The 19,543-nt window shown below is 42.1% G+C and overlaps 1 protein-coding gene across 1 annotated transcript; it reads left to right on the top strand.

Annotated features, from left to right (window-relative positions):
- Positions 1–607: 607 nt before the first annotated feature.
- LOC136482713 (laccase-15-like) lies at positions 608–3,591 on the top strand. The gene is made up of 5 exons (XM_066479912.1): positions 608–782; positions 878–1,029; positions 1,304–1,551; positions 1,698–2,846; positions 3,144–3,591. Exons 1-5 carry the CDS (start codon positions 639–641, stop codon positions 3,359–3,361), a joined length of 1,911 nt encoding a protein of 636 aa, XP_066336009.1. The 5' UTR covers positions 608–638; the 3' UTR covers positions 3,362–3,591.
- Positions 3,592–19,543: the final 15,952 nt, after the last annotated feature.

Genomic DNA, 19,543 nt, shown 5'->3' with positions numbered 1-19,543 from the left:
ACCGCCCCTAAAAATAGATATATTTTTAGTTGCGGATTTATTAATGGAGACGTCTCTAAAAATTGATTTCTAGCAATGGTTGTATAGCTACAGTGCCTCCCGCGAAGGTTAGATACGGCGTGCTAAGACAACCGCTGCTGTTAGAAAAGGAATGCTTCCCTAAAAATAATTTATGTACAATCAGGGGCTAAAATTGGGACTAGAGACTAAAATATAGTAGTCCCTTGGGGTTGCTAATTCAGACTAAACAGCCCATACCGCTCCCTCTCTCTCCTCGCTCGTAGTCTCTCTTCTCCCCTGTAGTCTCTTTTAGTCTCTAGAAACAAATATCATTTTAGTTTTTGTTTTAGTTCCTGTTTTAGTCTCTAGTTCTGATACTAAATAAAACAACACGCCCTAAGAAAGATGATAGGATTCCGGGTTGGTATGGTGACAGTGACACACAATTAATGGTGCTCGTGGTCGGCGTCAACGGCCTACTGCGAGGAATAATGACGGTGTTTAGCAGGCCAAAACACTCCTTCCTACCTGCTAAAATACTAGCTAATGGTGAAGACATACTAAGTGGTAGCCTACTACTACAAGAGTACAAGGACACCCCAAAGCAAAGCAAACCGAACACATACAGTTGCAAAACTATGAAGGTCTGCGTGGGACGACTCCCTGCTGCGGCGAAAGCAACGGTCGTCGCCCCCGCCGCAGCCGCCGTCGTCTTCGTCCTCCTCTCCGGCATGGCGGCTCTACCGACGGGCATGGCAGCCGTCGTCGAGCACACCTTCGTTGTAAGTGAATCTGAACAAGCCAAAGAAAGTCGTATATATATTTTTCATTCATGCGTGATTTGTGTTAGAACATTCAAAAATTTATGTATGCACAGGTGAGCCAGGTGAATGTGACGCGCTTGTGCAAGGAGACGCTGGTGACCGTGGTGAACGGGCAGCTCCCGGGGCCGGCGATCGAGGTCACCGAGGGAGACTCCGTGGTCGTCCATGTCGTCAACAGGTCGCCCTACAACATGACCATCCACTGGTAATGGATTACTACAATAAGCACCACACCTGTAGTAGTAGTCTATCTTTGGTCGATCTTTCATTTTTCTTCCGTCCGATCCCAAGCAAGACATCCATCCATCTCCATCCTAATGTATTCCTACCAATCACGCTTCAAATCAAACAACAAAATCAATTGCCCTCCTGTACGTGTTTCTTCCAAATGTAGAAACAGAGCTGGATTATCCAACACCAGTTTGCTTTGAACCGTAGATACCATTTTGTCTCTGAATTTGGTTCCTGTTCCATTGCAGGCATGGAGTGAAGCAGCGGCTCAACTGCTGGGCGGACGGGGTGCCCATGATCACCCAGTGCCCCATCATGCCAAGCCGCAACTTCACCTACCGGTTCAACGTCGCCGGACAGGAAGGCACCTTGTGGTGGCACGCTCACGTCCCCTGCCTGCGCGCAACCCTGCACGGGGCTCTCATCATCCGGCCCAGACATGGCGCCGCCTCGTATCCCTTCCCTAAGCCTGACAAGGAGATCCCCATTGTTATAGGTACATGAATTGCAAGCATGGTTGCTGGTTGCATAATAGCTTAGCTAGAAGATGTGTGCATTGTTTAATTTGGAACAAGGTTCTTCTCTGAACTATGTTGTTTTTGTGAATTAATGCAACGTCTGAAATCTGAATGACACCTGCAGGGGAATGGTGGGATATGGACCTTGCACAGTTGGACAGGAACACGGTGAACGGTGTCCTTGTCGACGTCCCAACTGGAAGCACGATCAACGGCAAGCTTGGAGACCTCTACAACTGCTCTGCGGCCTCTGCCTCTGAAGGTGCCGTGGAACAGGAAGATGGCTTCGTACTGGAAGTGGAGTCCGGCAAGACGTACCTGCTCCGGCTGATGAACGCCGCCCTCTTCTCCGAGTACTACCTCAAGATCGCCGGCCATACCATGACGGTGGTCGCCTCCGACGCCAACTACGTCAAGCCCAACGCCACGGACGTCGTCGCCATCGCACCCGGCGAGACGATGGACGTCCTGGTGGCCGCCGACTCGCCGCCGGGCCGGTACTACATCGCCGCCCTGGCCATACAGGCGCCCGAGCCCGACGTCCAGGTGCCACTCACCATCACGCGCGGGATAGTGCAGTACACCACCAACGTCGACGACGTTCCAGCTCCGGTGATGATGCCGGACATGCCTGACCAGCACGACACCACCGGCAGCTTCTACTTCCACGGCAACCTCTCCAGCCTTCGCCGTCACCGGGTGCCGGCGCGCGCCGACGAGCACATGCTGATCACGCTCAGCCTGGGCTCGGTCTGCCGCGACGGCGGGCAGTCGTGCGAGAGGAGCGACAGCGACGAGTCCATCATCGTGGGCACCATGAACGACGTCTCGTTCCGGGCGCCCACGGCCGCGGCGGTGTCGCTGCTGGAGGCGCACTACTACCGCCGCGACGACATGGCGGCCGCCGCCGGCGTGGAGCTCAGCGCGCTCCCGGACACGCCGCGGAGGGTGTTCAACTTCACCGACCCGGCCTACATCCCGTACGGGCCGAAAGAGGCGCCGCTGGAGCCGACGGAGAAACAGACGATGGTGCGGCGGTTCCAGCACGGCGCGGTGGTGGAGGTCGTGTTCCAGGACACGGCGGTGATGCAGAGCGACTCCAACCCGATGCACCTGCACGGCCACGACATGTTCGTGCTCGCGCACGGCTTGGGCAACTACGACGCGGCGAGGGACGTGGCCAGCTACAACCTGGTGGATCCGCCGCTCAAGAACACCGTCGTCGTCCCGAGGCTCGGCTGGGTCGCTGTTCGATTTGTCGCCGATAATCCAGGTGCATGCCTACACAATTTATTTACTTACATGTCCGGACTATATGCAAACTTGCAATGTCGGCCGATGCATGCCTGTTTTATTTACAATCTCCTGCGCTGCAAGTGCCTAAAAAATACCAAAGTTTTGCTCCAAGATTTGGATTGGTGTTCTTTTATTGGCACTGTTCCCTCCGTCGCAAAATAAGTGATGATTTACGTTTGTCCTAACTCCTAAGTCTAACCATTTTAAGTTTGATTAAATTTATACAAAAAAATACTAATGTTTATGATACCGAATTTTTGTTTCTTGTGTACAGGAACATGGTACATCCATTGCCACTTTGATTTCCATCTGTCCATGGGCATGGTAGCCGTTTTCATTGTAGAGGATGGATCAACAGTGGACACCTCTCTTCCTCCACCTCCTGAAGATTTACCAAAATGTGGCTCTAATAAAGGAGGCCTTGATTTGCCTCCAGTGGAATTCTTCTACCTCCAAAATGAACAGAGTCGCAAGACAGTGCCGGGCAAGTGATGGAGGAACCTATCAGAGCACATGCTGGTTACTAGCACTAGTATACAAAGTACATTTAGAAACGACTAGGTTTTATTTGCAGAGGCGGTTTCCATAATCGCCCCAACCCAAGCTTTATAACCCTGGATCAGTATATCCATGGGTGTAATGTGTTGTATAAGCCATGGATGGCATGTTTTCACTATGTCGCTAACAAAGCAGTTAGCTAGCAAGCTCAAAGAATTGACACTCGGAAGCTCCATGCTGTGTGTGGTTCTTTATTAATGTATAAAAATAATGCCGATCCAGAAGCTGGGATTGAAGGTCAGCATGGTGAGATGCTTGGAGTGAGGCTTGATAGGATCATTGTACCTGTAAAACGTAGATCAGGGGATAATCTCGACTTAGACGGGAAACTTGGTGGTGTACCTTGCCCTAGGGCAGTTGCAGCCATGGCGTCGCAGCGACGTGGCCCCCGGTGTCGTAGTAGCGTAGGCACGGCGGAGTCCAGAGGACGGTGACGTGTCCAGCGGTGCTTCCCGTCACTGCAGCGCGCCCACGATCGGATGGGGCCTTCTAGGGTTTCTTTGGTGGGTTACTGGCGGCGTCGAACCTCGTGTCTAGCGCCCCGGCCCCCACCTCCTTCTAATAGCGTTGTGTGACAGGGCCCGTCGACCAGTGGTCAGTTGTGTGTCCCTGATCAGGACACGGTCAAGGGGTCCGACTTAGTCGTTGGACTGAATCGGATGAGATCAATCCTAACATTCTCCCCCTTGATCTCACCTTATGACTTAAACTTAACTTACTTACTTTATCTTGTTCCCATTCCATCACAGATCAGTGCATAGAGCGTGCCTCATCATCACGGTCTGTTGCCATTAGATTAAACAACTATAACGCACCTCTCTGTTTTGAAACAGATACTGAAATAGGCCCTTAGTATCCAGAAATCATAGGCTTTCCCATAAACCCATGTCGACTGTGTGTTCTCTGAACGCACTGGGTGGTTAGCCTTTGGTAAGCGGATCCGCAAGTATTCACTCGGTACTTATGTGCTTAATGCTTTCAACATGATTCTGGATTTTCTCCTTTACAACATATACCTTAGTGTCAATGTATTTGGCAGCATACTTGACTTGTTGTCTTATGAGTTAACTTACTTTAGATGGTTGTTGCTGTTGTCTATCATTATTAAATCCATGTACAAATTCCATTAACCTCCTTTTGCCTGTTCCTTAAGCCACATGATAAGCTATACTATGGTATGCATCACTGATGACATCACAACTGTTTCTTTGGAGCTTTTCCACAATAATACTCCAATTGCGAGTGTTAGAAACTGCTGTGGATTTCACTACACATCTCGCCAAGACTTAACTTTTATACCCTCAACTTATTTGAGAGTTCTTATTCTTTCTTAGTCAGCATGAGGCCTATAATACTTTGCAAAATTGTAAGACATTCTCAACTCAATTCCAGTGATCTATGTCTGGACTAGACTTCTGCCAAAATATCCCGGGTACATAAACTACGTCAGGGTAAGTTCTTACTTGTACTTGTACACTCATCAAGCTTCCAACAGCTGAAGCATATGGAACCATGTTCATTTGATCGATCTTATATAGGTTCCTAGAACACTTAGAGTTCTCAAATCTATTACCCTTGACTATAGGAGCAGGCGTAGGTTTAATCGCATGCATACTTTACTTCTTTAGAATCTTTTCTAAGTATGCCTTTGCGATAGTCCTAAAACCCCATTTTCTTCTATCTCGATGAATTTTGATTCCTCGAACCAATGACGCTTCACCAAGATCATTCGCATTGAAACTTGAGGACAAAACTTCTTCTTCTCCAATGACAAATTAACATTACTACTAATGAGTAGAATGTCATCTATTCATAGGATGTGGAAAGTGAATTTTCTATTCTCAAGCTTTGCATAAAAGCTTTTGTCCTTCTCATTTTCTTTAAAACCCAAACTTTCTTATCGTTTTCATCAACTTCAATACTAATGTCTAAAGACATACTTTTAACCCATAAATGGATTTCTATAGGCGGCATCCTATATGTTCTTTTCTTCCACAACAAAACCTTTTGGGTTGTGCCATGTAATCATTTTCATATAAATCCCCGTTGAGAAATGTCGTCTTTATATCCATCTGATGTAACTCTAAATCATAATGTGCCATTAACACCATTATGATTCTAAAAGAATCATACATAAGACTAGAGAGAAAACTCTCTTTATAATCTATTCTTTCTCTTCGCTTAAAGCATATTGCCACAAGTCGTGCTTCATATCTTTCTATATTCCCTTTGGAGTCACATTTTGCCTTGTAGACCCATTAACAACCTACTGTTTTGGCTCCATTAGGAATTAGTTCTAAGTCCCAAACATCGTGGGTATTCTTTGAATTCATTTCAACTTTATATCCTTCTAGCCATTTAAATGAGTAAACTCTTCTCATGACTTCTTCAAATAAGGTGGGATCACCATTCATTTGAATTTCTTATTAACATAGACTTCATAGTTATCAGAAAAATGGTTTACTAATTCTTTGAGACCTTCTGGGCCTCAGCTACTGTCACTTTCATATAGGGCTGATGTTGCTCTTCATTGCCAAGAGACAATTGATTCTATAGGCTCCTGTATAACAAAATCCTTACTTAAATTATTCATCTTCTTCGAAGAGCTAACAACAGGTGTTGTATTGGTCATACAACATCAACAGGTATTGAGAAACTTGTTGCTCCTGAGTCACTAGAGTGGGCACACAGTCCCTCTTCTCTTCAAGTCTTAGGTCTCTACATACCTCTACATACCATGCTCCCCTAGATCTTCCCATCTTTTCTAAAGATAGTATATCTTCAAATTTCTTATTTTGGGTTTAATTTGTTAAAACCTCATATGGCGCTTTAAGCACAACCTTAACATCTTGGAGGTTGACTATGCTATCTTCCTGTCAGAACTTTAAAAAGTCCAGGAATTTAGCTATTTCTCTGCTTAGGGGTATCAACGTAGTGACAGTTGTACTCCTCCAACGGTCACATTCATCTTAATTAATCTTTATCTCACTCTTAACGAAGAGTATTTTTCTTAATTGATCTTTATATTCTTCCCCTCAAAATATGGCATGAACTTTACTGCCATAATTTTGATAACAATTCAGAAAGCCTATAAGCGAGGAGACACTTTTAACTTACTTCATTTACATGATTATGTCATGTAAACAAAGTTATTTCTTGATCTATTTAGGAGTACACGTTACTTAATTCACTTTAAGAACTCAATGAGGTCTTTCATTAACATTACTTTTGTAAGTCACACTTGCATCTTTTCTTATCGTTTGGTTAGTATTGACCATGACTATGCATTTCTATTGTGCCAAGGTCAATACTAGGATAGCATAAGAGCTACCCAAACTTCTCTCGCTATGCAGGATACAAAACATGTGAATGTAGCACTCGGTTTTGAGAACAAAACTAGATACACACCATATGTGAGCTTAGGAAGTTAAATCTCATATATAGCTACAAATAAGAGTAATATCAATAGACAATGCTCAATATATAACGTACTTAGTATAGAGAATATAACCTTAGATAGCAAACAGTGGAAAGACAACTCCGTTCTTCGGGTGAAGACTCTAATTCCACAGGGACAACAGACTGGTTGATCACAAGCCTAATTCCTTCTAACTCTAGCAATCTGGTACCCATCCAGGATTTTTATTCAAATAATTGAAAAAATAAAGCAAGCGTAAGTACATGTCGTACTCAACAAATATAACATGGGGTTCATGAGGCTCAATAGGCTGACACTGGTTCAACTGTGATTAGCTTTTAATGAGTCATCTTTTAGCAATTGGGTGGCAACAAAGTTTATCACAAGCCCATATAAACACATGATCAGGTAAACATGAAAAATGAATAGCATAAACAATAATCATTAGTGAGCATCTTTATCATCAGTATCATCAGTGTTCATTATCTATTCCGTAAGGGTTCCAAGGCCGCTCATGACCATGAGAATGGCTAATATACTAGTTTTACACTCTGTAGAGGTTGTACACTTTTACTGTGAGTCGTGATTTACCCTTTCGCCTGAGGTGATCAGCCTCTTGACCAACTACCAAGGAAGGTCGGCAGGGTTCACTATGAAGCCTTTCAAAGGTTCGTCTAACAAGTTAGGGCCATTAGATTCACTCGGCAAACAGATATAGGAAACCCCCCTTGTCGAATGGGACAATTCAATCACGGCTATACACATAAGAGTAGAGGCTATCATATACCCGATTCGTCAAGCCATTCTTACGCCAATAAAGGTAACCACTAACAAGCTAGAAAAAATCCTTATACTGAACTAAAGCCAGAGCCATATAGCCCTCACAGTTGTACTGTAAGTCCCGAATGATCACTTACAGATAAGTCCTTAGAGAAAGGAATCTAGAGCACCATAAAAATAGTACAATGCTCTAGCCTTCTGGTTCCATGTTGCTAAAAAGCATCTTTTAATGTTTATTGCATATACGATTAGTCAAGTTACAAGATCATGATTGTAGTTGAGCAGTTGCCTTAAACTCAGATCCTTCTTCTAGTCTAAACCTTCAAAGGAACTCTTTGATCAACACGTAAAGCTCACTGACTAGACATGATCATAAAGCATCACACAAGCACCGATGCAATCATACACGAAGCAAACAATAGATCTAAATTAGAACAGTACACCAATCATAAAATCAATATAAAAAAGTTTATAAAACAAATCTACGTCTAGCTACGAACACACAGATATGAAAATCACTCTAATCGGAGCTACGGTTGAAAAGATACAACCACCGAAAGATCTACTCATAGGAGAAAAATGTAAAACTAGCTTCATTTGTTTTAACTATATAAAAGCATATATAAGATATTTAAGAGAAATATCTAAATTGAATTAAGTCTTATTATATTTGTATGAGAAACATGTTTAAACTAAGTAAATTATAATTAAGAAAACATGTCTAATTGGCCCTAATCAAATTATTATTTATTTACGAAAGATTGATGTTTACTTACATTGCTTTTAATTATACAAAGTATTGCATCCATATTAATCAATTTAATATTTAACTCAAAACGCATAAGCACGTGACAGAACATACAACGCTAATAGGCCACGATCACGTCGTTACAAATTCAGCACTTGATCGCACTAAAAACAAAGCTAGGAGAGTTTTAAAGCTGTAGCTAATTATTTAAACAAAAAGACCATACAGTAAAGAATGGGTTATAGGAAAAACGTGAAGGATGTATGTGCTGTTGGTGCACATATCGTACTTGGCTTTTTAGACATGCATGGCGTTCGCTGGCTTATTTGGGTACAACAGTATGGCCGGCTTGGCTTGCAAGCTAGCGCATCTTGGTGACTCATGCAGCAAGACGCTGGGTCTCGGTCGGGCGCAGGACTGGCTTTGGGGTGCGGTGGTGTGTCTTCATGGTCAAAGAGCTTTAGCGATGAGTAGAAGAACGATGACCTCGACGAGGTGGCAACGGGCAGTGCGGCGACGACGGCGACGAGAGCAGAGGAGAAAAATCTGATTTACTATATGAGGGATTTCCCAAACTAGAGGCTCCCTTACAGTAGTTTGGTATGCTTTGCCTAAGGGGTTGGTAAAATATATAGGGAGAAAAACTCTATATATCTACATCAACTAGCAATATGGTACTAATTGATGTTTCACACTCCACATTTACTAATGGGTCTAAATAATCATTAAAGCCCATTAGTAAATAAATGCATGGGCCTTTAAGATTTATTAGGATTATTGCACATGGGCTTTGAGTGTTGGGAAAAATGAGAGATTTATTATTTTCAGAATTAATTAATTTTGTGGATAAAATAATTCCAGAAAAGTCTAGAATTATTATTTAAGCCACGAAAAATATTCTGAAAGCTCTGAAAATTCGGAGAAAATTCCTAGAGATATTATGGAACATGAGAAACCCAAATAAAGTATTTGGAACCCATGATAAGATAATTTTGAGTATCTAAAAAATAAATTATGCTCACAGACAAGTAGGAACAAGTTCCAAAAAAAGCTAAAATTTTTTCCGAGAAGTTTGTAGAGATTGATTGATGGACGAGAAACTAAAAGGAGTGATTTGCGTTACAAAGAAAAGATTTTAGGAAGCTCCGAACGAAAACTTAAGCTGAGAAATAAAGAATTTGATTGTAGAAAAAGGTAAAGGCGTGCCGGAGAAGGAAAATCGATCTACTAACGCATTTTAAAGACTTTACACACTCTCAACACACAAAGAAGCAACAAACAAACATCACATCATCCAAAAGCCCATTAAAATTCGAAAACTTTGAAAATTCACATTTTTGCTATAACTAAATTTGCGCTGCCTCAAACTAAATTTGGTAAATTTTATCTAAATATTAAAATAATTCATTTTATTTAATATTTTCTGTGCACAACCTAAAATCAGAAATTTTGGTGTGTGACAGTGAATCATCACAAAACTTCTCCCACCATGCAGGATGAACTAGCATAATTACTATGCTAAAAATTCTCCCCATGCGGGATACATCTATACGAAAACTTAGTCATGACGACTAAAATATTCACTTATACTTTATTTTCTAATTAAATCTTCCAGTTGGTTCCAATTTAATCAGAAAATTAGTAAACTAATAAAAATTGTCCTGAACTGGCTTTACTCAAGCCTTGTCGTTGACATACCTTGGTATTGCAGCCTGTTGGCATGCAGCCGAGTGATATCCTCGAATAAAAATATACAAGGTGCTTCTGCATCAATTCTACATTACCGTTAGGTAGAAAATAAAATTAATGCATAGAACTCATAAATCAACTTGAAACACATATAACTACTCTTCAAAATTAAATTCTCCCGTTGGTTCGAATTTAATTAGAAGATAATCAACTTCATTGCAGCGAAAACTAAATGAAATACATCCTTTTAGTTCAGGAGCATTTCTTAGTCCTTATCTACTCTCTAAAAAATTCATCACGTTGGTGTAAAAATTACCAGAGATTTAAATGTTAAACTTAAATTCGTTATAATATTGTCATCATCATTGTTGGTCAGAAAATGACAATACCATAATTTTACATAAACAAAAAACGGACTACTCCTCTAATTAAATTTTTCCGTTGGTTCCAATTTGATTAGATGATAAACATGATCATAATTTACTAAATATAACTGCTCTTCACATTAAATTCTCCTGTTGGTTTAAATTTAATTAGAAGATAATCAACATCAAGCTTTGCAGCGGAAATATAAAAAAATATTTATCTACTTTTTAGAAGCATTTTACTTTACTCATCTACTCTCTAAAAAAATTATCCCATTGGTTCAAATTTTGACAAAGATTCAAAACTTGACAAAAAAATTCATCGAAATTTGCTTCTGAAATTGTCAAAACTACTTCTGAAAAATAAATAAAACCTTAAAACATTAGCAACTGTTCATTTTTCTGGTCTCTAGAAAATAGTACGCGGCCCAGCTCTACAGCGCAGCAGCGCACGGCCCGTTCAGCGAAAACGACCCACACCGATCATGCGAGCCGCCGTCCCCTGCGCCCAGGGCGCAACCTGAGCCTAGGATGGGAATTCGGCCCACAACACGCTGAAAGCATCTAGGCCCCTAGTTGGGTTTCGGTGATTAATGACAATACGTGATTACTATGACTAATGTGTGTTTTGCAGAGGCAATTAAGTTAGGTCATGGTAATGGAGATCGATTGAGCTATCATGGTGGTGATGCCCCTACGATGGAAATCGTTTCGGTTTTCAAAGGATGGACGACAAGGTTAAGTATGGACTAGTTCTAAGTGTCGATTGGAGTGAAAGAGACACTTAGAGTAGTTTAGGACTTTGTTTTTCCTTTGGCCATACTATTAAGGACGGTATGGACGGGTAGCTTGACCTAGGTGAGTCTACTAAGTTAGGTGTGGTGCACACTTACTAAACCTAGCACTAGATAGCTCCTAAAACGCCCTTAGATCTATTAGAGCAAACTTCATTCATATATGACCAAGAATTAGAAGCGAATGGAGGATCAAATACTGACTGAACGCTGGCTTCGGAGTGACCAGACGCTGCCGCAGAGTCCGGTCAGTTCATTTGATCAAGGTGAAATCGTCTGGTGTGACCGGATGCTGAGAGGTGAAGTGACCGGACACTGAGTCCCAGCATCCGGTCGACTCTAGTAAGGTTCCAAAGAGGGAAAATCATGATCGGACACGTCTGGTCACATTTTAAACACTAGAGTTCGGGGAGAACTGACCGGAGCGTCCGGTCACCCTGCAGAAGCACATAATGGTTCGTTTTTCAACCATGGTTATAAATACTTTCTCCATTCATGTGTGGGGGTACTTTTGCTTATTCCAACAGCTGAGAAACACCTTTGAGAGTACCAAGAAGAGCAAGGTCCTAGTGAGGTGATTGAGATTTGAGAATCTCAAAGAGAGCCCTCATTAGTGAGATCAAGAGTAGCATAGTGTGCATCCACCCTTCTTATTAGGCTTATTGTGGTCAAGTGAGAGTTTGTGCTTGTTACTCTTGGTGATCGCCATCACCTAGACGGCTTGGTGGTGATTGAGAGTTTAGTGATCATCCGACGGAGCTTGTGGATGACCCAACTCAAGTTATGAGCGGTTGTGGGTGATTCACCATGATTGAGTGTCAAAGAATCAACATGTAGAGAGCACTTGATCCTTGCGCGGATCAAGGGGAGCTACACTCTTGCGCGGGTGCTCCAACGAGGACTTAATTATTGCAAAGAAATTTAGAATTAGCCCAATTCACCCCCACCTCTTGGGCATCTTGATCCTTTCAATTGGTATCGGAGCCTCGTGCTCACGTATTTAGGCTTAATCGCCTAGAGAAAGATGTCTCAGGGGATGGACCTCCTCCTATCTTTGAGGGGGATGATTTTCCATATTGAAAAATCCGCATGGAGGCGTATTTAGAAGCTCTAGATATTGGAATACTTAGAGCCGCCTCACAAGGCTTCCCAAAACCTTGGGATGCTACACACCTACAAGGCGATGAGGTGAATTACGAAAAATGGAATGCAAAGGCTCGAAACACCATCTTTAGAGGCCTTTGCAAAGATGTGTTCAACCGGGTGAGGAACCACAGAGACGCCCATGCACTATGGTCAGACGTTTGTGCGCTCCATGAGGGAACAAAGAGTGAGCGTGAGGAACACTATTATCTTATCATGAAAAAGCTTAACTCTTTTGAGATGCTTTCCAAAGAATGTGCTAATGAAATGTATTCACACTTGAATGTTCTTGTAGAGGAAGTCAATGGGCTTGGACTCACTCAAATGCAACCATCTGATATTATAAGAAAGATCTTGAGTGTCCTCCACATTGATAAATATGGGCATATTGTGACCGTGCTTCATTAAGGTGATCTTTCCACCGCTACACCAACACAAATCTTAGGAAAGATCAATGCTCATGAGATATACATGCACATCACACCACAAGATGGCTCATCCTCTACTAAGAAGAAAGAAAAAGACAGCATTCAAAGCTAGCCAAGAGAAGGGCAAAGCAAGGCTTGAGTATGAGAGCTCAAGTGATGATGAAGTTGATGATGCAAGCCTTGCTCTCATGATAAAAAGAACCACCAAGATGCTAAAGAAGCTCAACAAAAGTGGCATCAAGTTCGATGACAAGAAGAAGAAGTTCTTCACAAGCTCTAGAAGGAAGCCAATCTCTGAGATGGATTGCTACAATTGTGAAGAACTTGGTCATCTAGCACATCAATACACAAAGCCCAAGAAAGACAAGTACAAGGGCAAGAAAGATGACTCAAGCAACAAAGAAGAAGATGAGAAGAAGAAAAACAAGCCATACAAGAAGAGAGATAGCAAGAAGGACTTCCATAAGAAGAAAAGTGGAAAGGCATACATCGTCGGTGATTGGCTCACGGATATTGATTCATCTAGTGGCTCATCCGATGATGATAGTGACACCGAGAAGGTGGCCGCCATTGTTATTGACTCTTCATCATCATCACCACCACCACCGCCATCATCCCCTACACACCTATGCCTTATGGCCAAGGATGATCGCAAGGTATCAAATGATGATAGTAGTGGTGATGAACATGCTAGCAATGATGATAGTGATAGTGATGATGATGAATATGAATCACCTTCTTATGATGATCTTGTTAAATTGCTAAATCAATACACTAAGATCATTAGAAAGAGTAGAGCTAAGAATGAAAAACTAGAGGCTAAGAATGATTCACTTTTAGCAAAATATGATATAGCCAAAAAGGCTAGCGTTGAGCTTAGAGAAGCAAATGATGCTATATCATCCAAACTCAAGGAGCTCAAATCTTCTAAGAAAGAGCTTAAAGATAAACATGATAAACTTGAGGGGATGCACAAAGAGCTCATCACTAGCCACAACAAGCTAAAAGAAGAATATACTACTCTTAAGATTAATCATGATAATCTTGTCATTTCCCAAGAATTTCTATCCAATGAGCAACATGATGCTACTAATAATGTTGTTAAGATTGATATAGCTACATCATGTGATGATTTGATCATTGAGAGCATTGAGCAAAGTTCTAGTAGCAAGGGCAAGCAAGTGGTTGAGGCCGATGATTATGATGAGTTTGTCAAGCTCAAGAATGACAATGAAAAGCTCAAGAAAGATCTTGAAGAGCTCAAGACCACCAACACCATAGTGCTTGAAACTAGTGATCATGATGGTGACTTAATTCTTGAGAATAAGAAGCTCAAAGAAGAGAACAAAAAGCTCAAGCAAGAGAAAAATAATGATGCTCTCAAGGAAGAGAACAAGAAGCTCAAGTTGAAGAAAGAGCATCTCAAGATTGGATTGAGCAAGTTCACAAGAGGCAAGCATCTTCAAAGTGAGCTACTAATGAACACCATCATGAAAATGAATAGAAGTGGCATTGGGTACATGGCAAACAAAGAGAAGAAGGCTCAAGCTCAACAACAACAAAAGCCAAAGCCAAAGAAGTGTTTTGAGTGTGGACAAGAAGGCCACTTTGCCCATGAGTGCCAAACTCCACCACCACAACCATTTCCCAAGCATGCTAGACCTTTTGCCTTCAATGCTCATTACATGCTTAGAAAGGATTCTAGTGGAAAGATGAAAGTCATGTTCTTAGGACCTCCAAACAAGAATAGGCCTAAGAAAATTTGGGTTACAAAGTCACTTGTTGAGAAGGTGAAGGACCCTCAACAAGTTTGGGTTCTTAAAGCTTGATCTCTTATGTGTAGGTAGACTACAAGACCGGTGGAAGTCATTGGGTTATTGATAGTGGTTGCACACAATATATGACCGTTGATCCTCGTATGTTCATCTCACTAGATGAAGAAGTAGATGGACAAGAAAGAATCATATTTGGAGATAATTCTAAGGGTAAGGTTAAAGGATTGGGCAAAGTGACAATATCAAATGATCATTCTATCTCAAATGTGCTCTATGTTGCTTTATTGAGCTTCAACTTGCTATCCGTTGGACAATTGTGTGATCTTGGCTTCCAATGTTTGTTCACCAAGAAGGAAGTTGTTGTATCTAAGAAGAATGATCAAGTGATATTCAAAAGATTTAGATACAACAACCTATACTTAGTGGATTTCACCTTCGAAGATGCTAACTTGAAAACATGCCTATTCACCAAAACAACACTTGGGTGGCTATGGCATAGAAGACTTGCTCATGTTGTGATGAGCTCACTCAAAAAGCTAATGAAGAATGATTTGGTGAGAGGGTTGAAGGATGTGAAGTTTGAGAAGGACAAGCTTTGTAGTGCATGTCAAGCCGACAAGCAAGTTGCAAATACTCATCCAACAAAAGCTTTCATGTCAACCACAAGAGTACTAGAACTCTTTCACATAGACTTATTTGGACCAACAACATACAAGAGTTTGGGAGGAAATCTTTATTGTCTTATGATTGTTGATGACTATTCAAGATACACATGGGTATTCTTCCTTCATGACAAATCCAAAGTTGCATCTTGCTTCAAGAAGTTTGCCAAGAGAGCTCAAAATGAGTTTGAAGTGAAGCTCAAGAAGATTAGAAGTGACAATGGCAATGAATTTGACAACACAAACATAGAAGCCTATTGTGATGAAGTTGGGATCAAGCATGAGGTCTCCGCAACATATACCCCTCAACAAAATAGTGTAGTTAAGAGAAAGAACCGGACATTGATCACTCTTGCAAGAACAATGCTAGATGAGTACAACACCCCCAAAGCTCTATGGGTGGAAGCTATCAATACCGCATGCTATGCATCCATCTGCCTATTCCTTCAAAAGTTCCTTGGCAAGACACCTTTTGAGTTGCTCAATGGAAAGAACCCGGATGTCTCCTTCTTTAGGGTGTTTGGTTGCAAATGCTATATCTACAAGAAGCGGCAACACCTAGGGAAATTTCAAAGAGTTGTGATATTGGTTTTCTTGTTGATGACTCATCAAAGTCCAAATCATATAGAGTATTTAATCATACCACCGGCTTGGTTGAAGAAACATATGATGTGGAATTTGATGAATCTAACGGCTCCCAAGGAGCACATGAGAATCTTGATGATGTAGGTGATGAACCATTGAGGGAGGCTATGAAGAACATTCCGGTTGGAGACATCAAGCCTAAAGATGATGAAGATGATGTACAAGTGATTGATCCACCTTCTTCATCAAGTGTGCCACAAGATGATGATAAAGATAGGAGAGTAAAAAATGAAGACACCCATGTCTTCCATGATCAAATGGTGGTACAAGCACAAGATGTTGATGCTCCACAACCTCCTCCCCAAGTGGTCAATAGAAGAAATACACCTCTACTACAAGATCATCCATAAGATCTCATCATAGGGAGTCCATCAAAGGGTGTAATGACTCGCTCATAAAAACTTGCTTCATTTATTGCTCATCACTCTTTTGTATCTTGCTATGAGCCTACCAAGGTAGAAGAAGCTCTTCAAGATCTCGATTGGATAAATGCGATGCATGAAGAGTTGAACAACTTCACCCGCAATGAAGTTTAGACTCTTGAAGAGCGGCCAAAAGGTGCAAGAGTCATTAGAACAAAGTGGGTGTTCCATAACAACCAAGATGATCAAGGCGTAGTTGTGAGGAACAAGGCAAGACTAGTTGCAAAGGTGTTCTCTCAAGTTGAAGGATTGGATTTTGAAGATATCTTTGCACCGGTTGCAAGACTAGAAGCCATTCGTATCCTCCTTGCATATACATCACATCATGAAACTATATCAAATGGGTGTGAAAACTGCATTTTAAAATGGCCTTATTAATGAACTAGTCTATGTTGATCAACCTTCTGGGTTTGAAGACCCTAGATATGCTAATCATGTTTATAGGTTGTCCAAGGCATTATATGGGCTTAAGCAAGCCCCAAGAGCTTGGTATGAGCGCCTTCGGGACTTCCTTATTGAGAAGGGCTTCACCATTGGGAAGGTCGACACCATACTATTCACCAAGAAGCATGATGGGTATATCTTCATTTATCAAGTGTATTTGATGATATCATCTTTAGATCATCAAATGAAGATTCTTACAAAGAGTTTGGTGAATTGATATCGAAGGAGTTCAAGATGTCAATGATTGGAGAGCTTACATTCTTTCTTGGTTTTCAAGTCAAGCAAATGAGAGAAGAGATTTTCATCTCTCAAGAAAAATATACAAATGATCTTCTCAAGAGATTCAAGATGGATGAATGTAAGCCAATCAAGACACCAATGCTAACTAATGGACATCTCGACCTAGATGAGGGGGGTAACATGGTTGATCAAACTCTCTACCGCTCTATGATTGGTAGCTTGTTATATTTAACCACATCTAGGTCTGACATCATGTTTAGTGTGTGTATGTGTGCTAGATTTCAAGCTAATCCTAAGGAAACTCATTTAATTGCCGTTAAAAGAATCCTTAGGTATCTTAAGCACACACCAAGCATTGGCCTTTGGTATCCCAAAGGAGCTATATTTGAATTAGTTGGCTACTCCGATTCGGATTATGCCGGTTGCAAAGTGGATAGAAACTACAGCTCAGCATGACTCAGATGATCCATCATAGTGGTGCTACTACAGAGTTCCCTGCATACAACATGACTCAGATGATCCATCATAGTGAAGTGAGGACACCTAGCCAGCCGAGCCGATGTCTAGAGGTGCCAGAGACTGCAGCTCAGCAGGATGAGACCATAAGGAGCATAGCAGCTATAGAGGAGGAGCAGCTTGATGCTCAGTAGGAGGGGATTGTCACGAGCGACCCCAGTGATAGCTCAGATGATAAGTACCAGCCTATTCCTCAGATGCCTCCATGACGACATGACCACGAGGCCGGTAGCTCCAGTCAACTCCACCTGCACCGCAGATAGACCCCACTCTACTTGCCATACTTGAGAGGATGAGGCAGGATCAGGCTCGCCAGGCACAGGAGACCGCCGCTACTTTTGCATAGTTTCAGACTAGGCAGGATGAGTTCCAGCGATAGCAGCAGGCAATCCAGCAGCAGCATCAGGCTATAAAGCAACAGCAGCAGGCCATGCATCAGCAGTAGCTTCTCATGCAGCAGCAACTACTTGGGTTTATGCAGCATATTGTGATAGCTATTGGGGCTCCACCGCCATAGCCTAGTCAGCCTGCCACCACCTCTATGACTCTAGCTTTATAGCTCAGTGGGCTTCAGAGTCAGGGACAACCACCAGCATAGTTTGCTTCACCTACAGAGCAGGTGTCCTAGTGGTTTGCCTCACCAGTGCTAGCCCCATAGTTCACACCTCTTCAGATGGGCTTCACACCGGCTCAGACTTCCTTGCTGCTAGTGCTAGATACCTTAGTCTCTAGGAGCCTTGGAGCAACTTTCAGTGAGTTGACAGGGCAGCCTACTCCGCCATATTTACATGTCCCAGGTCCTTCTACAGTTGCACCTATTACCGGACTACAAAGATGCTCCCTTCTTCTATTGCATCATCAGAGCCGCCTACTTCAGTGATACCTGCACAGTCTACGGCCACTCCAGTCCCTGATCCGACCCAGACCGCTTTAGCATCGCTTCTAGCTACACAGGGTTAGATAGCTCAGAGCTCAGGGTCAGATGATGATGGCACACAGTTCTAGCTCGCTCCTCGTACCTCAGCGCCTGACTTGTCCGCTGCAGCCCCACCGACCGACCCTTAGGTTTTGGTGTTTGACGCCAAAGGGGAAGAGGGATCGAGTATGTTAGACTTAGGGGGAGCGACTTAGGGGGAGCTTAGTATTCTATTATATTTGGTTTTTATGTGTGATACACTATTATGCATTCGTGTGTTTACTTTTATGCATCAAACTATATTTATGTGATAGTGATATCTACGTGATCGTGATATGTGACATGTGTGTTCTCTACTTTGAATCTTTTATATGTCATATCACTAGTGTTATGATCATTTGCTTTGCTTTCACGTTTTACTCCGATGCAAATGAGCTTTGTTACTTGTACTCATGCTTATTTCATATCATTTGAGTACATCATGTTGGCTTGGGTTATATAAGCTTACCTAACTCCTTTGTTCTTATTGTCAAAAGCTTATATGAATCAAGCATGTTCAAAACCTCAACTCTTTCACATACTCGAGGTGGTATTGTCATCAATCACCAAAAAGAAGGAGATTGAAAGCATCTAGGCCCCTAGTTGGGTTTCGGTGATTAATGACAATACGTGATTACTATGACTAACGTGTGTTTTGCAGAGGCAATTAAGTTAGGTCATGGTAATGGATATCGATTGGGCTATCATGGTGGTCATGCCCCTATGATGGAAGTTGTTTCGGTTTTTTAAAGGATGGACGACAAGATTAAGGATGGACTAGTTCTAACTGTCGATTGGAGTGGAAGAGACACTTAGAGTAATTTATGACTTTGTTTTTCCTTTGGCCATACTATTAAGGGGGGTATGGACGGGTAGCTTGACCTAGGTGAGTCTAGTGAGTTAGGTGTGGTGCACACTTGCTAAACCTAGCACTAGGTAGCTCCTAAAAAGCCCTTAGATCCATTGGAGCAAACTTCATTCACATATAATCGAGAGTTGGAAGTGAATGGAGGATCAAATACTGACCGAACGCTGGCTCCATGGTGACCGAACACTGGCTCAGAGTTCGGTCAGTTCATTTGATCAAGGTGA

Source organism: Miscanthus floridulus, chromosome 9 (assembly GCF_019320115.1).
Source record: "Miscanthus floridulus cultivar M001 chromosome 9, ASM1932011v1, whole genome shotgun sequence".
Classification (NCBI taxonomy): Eukaryota; Viridiplantae; Streptophyta; class Magnoliopsida; order Poales; family Poaceae; genus Miscanthus; species Miscanthus floridulus.
This window is presented reverse-complemented; position numbering and strand designations above follow the sequence as displayed.